Source organism: Acanthisitta chloris, unplaced genomic scaffold (genome assembly GCF_000695815.1).
Source record: "Acanthisitta chloris isolate BGI_N310 unplaced genomic scaffold, ASM69581v1 scaffold12164, whole genome shotgun sequence".
Classification (NCBI taxonomy): Eukaryota; Metazoa; Chordata; class Aves; order Passeriformes; family Acanthisittidae; genus Acanthisitta; species Acanthisitta chloris.
This window is the reverse complement of record NW_008668811.1, coordinates 6,036-10,822: the sequence shown is the minus strand read 5'-3', so window position 1 is coordinate 10,822 and position 4,787 is coordinate 6,036. Positions and strand designations below refer to the sequence as shown.

Genomic DNA, 4,787 nt, shown 5'->3' with positions numbered 1-4,787 from the left:
GATATTAAAGAGAACTGGGCCCAACATCGACCCCATACTTCTGGGTATGTCTCTTGAGGTTTAATTTTTCTTTTAAGTAAGATACTTATCTGATCACAGAGAGTTCATCACATACAACTTCACAACCTGATCTTGAAGAATTTATAGTGGCACAGCTTTCATTTAACTCTCTTCCCACTGCTCACTTGGATTTCATTTTGTTCCTTCCGATTGGCTGTCAATTTTTAACCACAAAAATAAAAGCTGTACTGGCTTGAGATGGTATTCAAATGTTAAAACAACTAATTGTACCTTGTCAGAAAACTTCCAAAACCTGCACAAATTTAAGTGTTGGAAAAACAAGCAAAGGTCATAGATCACATATCAAAAATCAAGCTCAGTACTGCTTTTCTTAGATACATGCATAAATTGATTATGCCTTCAAGGACTAGCTAAACTAATCTGGATCTAAGATTCATAATTTGTTGATCAAATATTAAATATGAAGGGCACTGAAATAATGTATTAACCTGGGTATGTATAACATGACCTTACTACTGGGGGGAAGAGGAGTTGGCTCTGCAGACCAGAATCCTTCCTCATAAATGAAGAGCTAAGATACAGAAACAAAGACGCGTTTGAAAGATTTTCCAGGCAGGTAACTAATGTAGGCATTTAGAGTAAAAAAGTAAGTTATTCATTTTCCTACTTACGTATTTTTCTTATTTATTCAGTAATTTTGCTTTTCACGAGTTTAGAATGCAAGGTAACACAAGAGGACATAAGACATCCTAGTAAAAAATTCTGCAAGAAGCTATTTGCAGATTAATTCATTTTTCCACAACTCCAAATTATAACATTTCAATCCACTAAAACTTGACTTAGAAAACAAATATTACCTCCTGCCAATCAAAAAAAGTGAAATACATATAGTATACACTGCTGACAATAACAAAACACCGTTTTAAAAATAAAACATGTACTCAAAAAATGTTATAAGCAATAGTTATCTGAAACATGGCAGGAATGGCTCTCCTTTCCATCAGTAAATGGCTAAAGACATCACAGAACATAGAGTAAGCAAAATGATATCCAAATAAGCAACTAAGAAATGGAGCATGAGAAGCTGTTGCTTTATTATAATACAGAATACACTTAATTATCAAGAAAAATCTAGTATTTCACTTCGTATTTTGGAAACTAGTCAACTGGAATATAGATTCCCTGGAAAAAAACGTCTATGCTATTTTACAGATTTGTTACATCTTTATCTCTTCTTTAAAAATAGCAAATGCACTAAAAATTAGTCGTCCTAGCAAGCGTAATGACCTGAAATGGCACTCTTTAAAGGAAAAAACAAACACCTACCACTAACCAATAAGCGTATTACTCATCTGTTCATGATGCACGAAACTGAATCAGGAAACTATGCATTACAACTACCTTTCAAAAGCAAGATTAATTTGCAGACTGAACCACTGTTGCATCTTTGATTTTCAAGCACATATTAAGGGACATTATAATCCAAACAGCAAAGTTCCATACTCTATTACTACATCAAGCACTGCTCTAATCACATTATTTTTTCATTCATGTTTCCAAGACCGACTAAAGCAAATTGCACAACTGTCTTTCATTCTTCAACCTGAAACTCATTTTGTCAGGTTACTACTGCTCAGGATTTTGTGACACAAAGCAGATTTTAACTAATCTCAGCAATTGCATCGTCTCAATTAACCTTACATACCAGCATTTTGTTTCTTTTCTAATAACTCTGCAGCCTCTGCTAGATTCTTTAGCTGGTAGCATGACCACCTGCCTCTATTAATCAGTGTGAAAACCGTTGAGAACTGTTAAGTTTTCAGGTACTTCTTTTAAAACAGTAATCTGAAAGCAGTGACTGTGAATCCTCCTCTATGTACACAAATAGGCATACACAAAAACATATCAAAAAGCTATTTTAAACATGTCATAATAATAGTGAAATACTGAATGTATTTCCTCACTAGAAGGATATCCAGCAGTGATCTCATCCACAGATGATCTCATCCACCCATTCCCATGGGTTTCTGTTTCTTTGGTTTTATACCATAACTGAATTAGTACAAAACTATTAGAAAAAAAATGCTTACCTTGCCAGCAGTAGCAAAAAACTCCCCATCTGGTGAGAATTTCATTAAACAAACTTGAGACGCAGTTCTGTGAAATAAACAGATTTAGAAACAGAAAAATGAATTTTAAGAATTTATTTTTTAGAATTCTGTAACAGTTTTTTCCCCTTGAACTCATAAGTTACTCAATTCTTTATACAAGTAGCTATTGTACTGTATGAAACAGCTGAGTTTTAACCAAGTCCAACAGGACTAGGACACACCTGCAACACATGGTTAGGTCACACAAGAAAACCCGAAAACCAAAATTCTGTAGCTGAGGGCGCTACAATGTGCAACACTCAACTTCCTGTATTCAGAAAGTACATTCTATGCAAAGAAAAAAATTTCAGTTGTCATTTGAATGCTCTTGGGATTTTAAACATATTGTTGATAAAAGTTCAAGCACAGAGAAAAAGGAATAACTGAAGGATTAAAAATCAGACTTTTTTCTGGTACATCCAGAGAACTACCCAAGCAGTGCTAAACATTTCATAAAGAATAACTTCAGGTGGGTCCCTCCCTTCCCACTTCAGGGAAACTTCTTTAGGAGACTGACATATGGCACACTGGTCCCAAGTGAGTACTGCACCCAGTGTATTAGAAAAGTCTTCCTATGGCAGGAAGGACTTGATTTAACTTCTCTTATATACTGAAGCACTAAACTGAAACTTGTCTGAATGTACCAATACACAGCCACAAATATTAAAATGAGTATGAATACAAGAAGAGCATTCACAGACATCATAAAGCAGAACATATCCGCCTTTGCATGGCTGTTCAAATATGCAGAATAAACACAGAATAAGTAAAAGTGTGAAAGGGGAGAGATGTGTGAGAAGGAAAGAAAGCTGGAGTACACTGAACACAGGAGGAAGCTTATTTTAATCAGTATCTCAAGCACAATCATTTTCAATTATGCAGCTTTCACCTTACTTCTTGTACCATGAACCATGTCTACTGCAACAATTTCAACAGTAGCCTTGCCTCAGCATTTTACTAGTGTTCAATATAACTGAAAAACAGTTAAGAACATGAACTACTACAAAGCCAATTACAATCGATCTCATAAGAAGAAAGAAATGTCATGTTATCAAGGGAAATATAATTCAAGTTTATCACATATCAATAACATTTATCAATTAACAGTATGCAATAGGATTTCACCGACCTACATTAAGTACCTTATCTGAAAGGTATGAATCAGCAAGGAAAAAAGAGCTACTTGTCTTTAAATGCTTTTCTTACTTGCATTGCCAGATACACCTCCATTCTCCGAGTCCAACATATGTTGTTTTCTCAGTATTGTCAGAAGGATTTTCCAAACGAACACTGGACCAAAGTTGAAGACAATTGGAACCAGTCAAAAGGCGAGTACCTAAAACAAATATTTGTAAAAATCTAACCACAAAACACAGACTTCTGCAAAGAAAGAGGGGGAAAAAAAACTTTTGCAAAGCTGAAACTGCAGAACAAAGTATGGCAGATAGCACCTTTTCTAAGTTTTTTTTTTTACATCTACAGTTCAAACTGTTAAAATTAACCAAATTTTAGTTATTCTCCAAAAGAAACACCTAGATTGCCTCCAGACATCCCTCTTTCTCCACAAATATTTACCATTTAAGCCATGTTTATAAACATTAGGATCCACTGAGATCATAATATTCTCATAAAAATTTTGGTTATCCTATAATAAGTGACAAAAGATAGGTTTTGCTCCACTTTGGTGTTCTCTATCATGCTAGGACAAAGCAAAAACCTTTTTCTTGTCCTCAAAGAATGGTAAAATTCAAATAAAAAATTAGTTGTGATATCAAATAGATAGGTGTTTCTTTTACTCTGTTCTTACCTGTGGGATCCCATGTTAGGTTATGTGCTATGGCTTCCAGTAAGATTTGAGCATTCTTCTGCCACTGACAATGTAACACCTGAAATTTTAAGCATTTACAAACATTAGCATGAAAACACTTCCTTCTCCTCCCTTCTCTTTCCATAACAGAAATTGTCTATTTTCAGTGCATTCACTGTTATGAAGGACATTTAAAGTAAGTTACTGTTTATCCAATAATAAAAATTGATTCATTCTAACTTTCAAACAGAACAACTGTTCACTAATATGACCATACATATAGAAGTTTCCGATTTCTCATTTTACAAATACAGATTGAAAAAAATACAGTACATAAAATCATCATCAGAATCTGAGATATTTTCAAAGAGAAGCATCATTTTACTTTTGGAACAAAGGAAAGATACATCAAAAATTAAATGCATTAAATTCACATGGTATTTGGTATCCATACCATTGTTGAATTAAAGGATTTCAATAAGGTTAAGATAACTAAAGGATACCTCCTACTTTCCCTTCCCTCCTGCTTTTTAACATATAACAGGACAGTCAATTTTCTTCAGTTTTTGTGTCACCACTGACCACTCACTGGAATAAATTGATGATTAAACTCACAAAATATGTACCTGGTCTGTTTCCATAATAGACTGTAAAGGTTTGATGCTTTGAATTATAAAAGAAACTGAAAATATTACAGGAGATGACATTAAGAGCTAAGAAGTGTTTCTCTTAATTCACTGACTTTTTGAAAGCAAAGCAACCATCCCCCACTCCAAAAATATCACATCAAATAGATGTGAAAGTTAAAA

General features: G+C 34.0%; 1 protein-coding gene across 1 annotated transcript in view; it reads right to left on the bottom strand.

Annotated features, from left to right (window-relative positions):
* Nucleotides 1-4,048, bottom strand: part of DMXL1 (Dmx-like 1) — a 55,754-nt gene extending 51,706 nt beyond the window's left edge. Inside the window, exons 1-3 of the mRNA XM_009073082.1 lie at nt 3,979-4,048; nt 3,378-3,507; nt 2,112-2,178 (exon numbers count right to left, since the gene is read on the bottom strand). Of these exons, the coding sequence (XP_009071330.1) occupies nt 2,112-2,156 (45 nt within the window). The 5' untranslated portion in view covers nt 2,157-2,178; nt 3,378-3,507; nt 3,979-4,048. The remainder of the gene's footprint in view (nt 1-2,111; nt 2,179-3,377; nt 3,508-3,978) is intronic.
* Nucleotides 4,049-4,787: the final 739 nt, after the last annotated feature.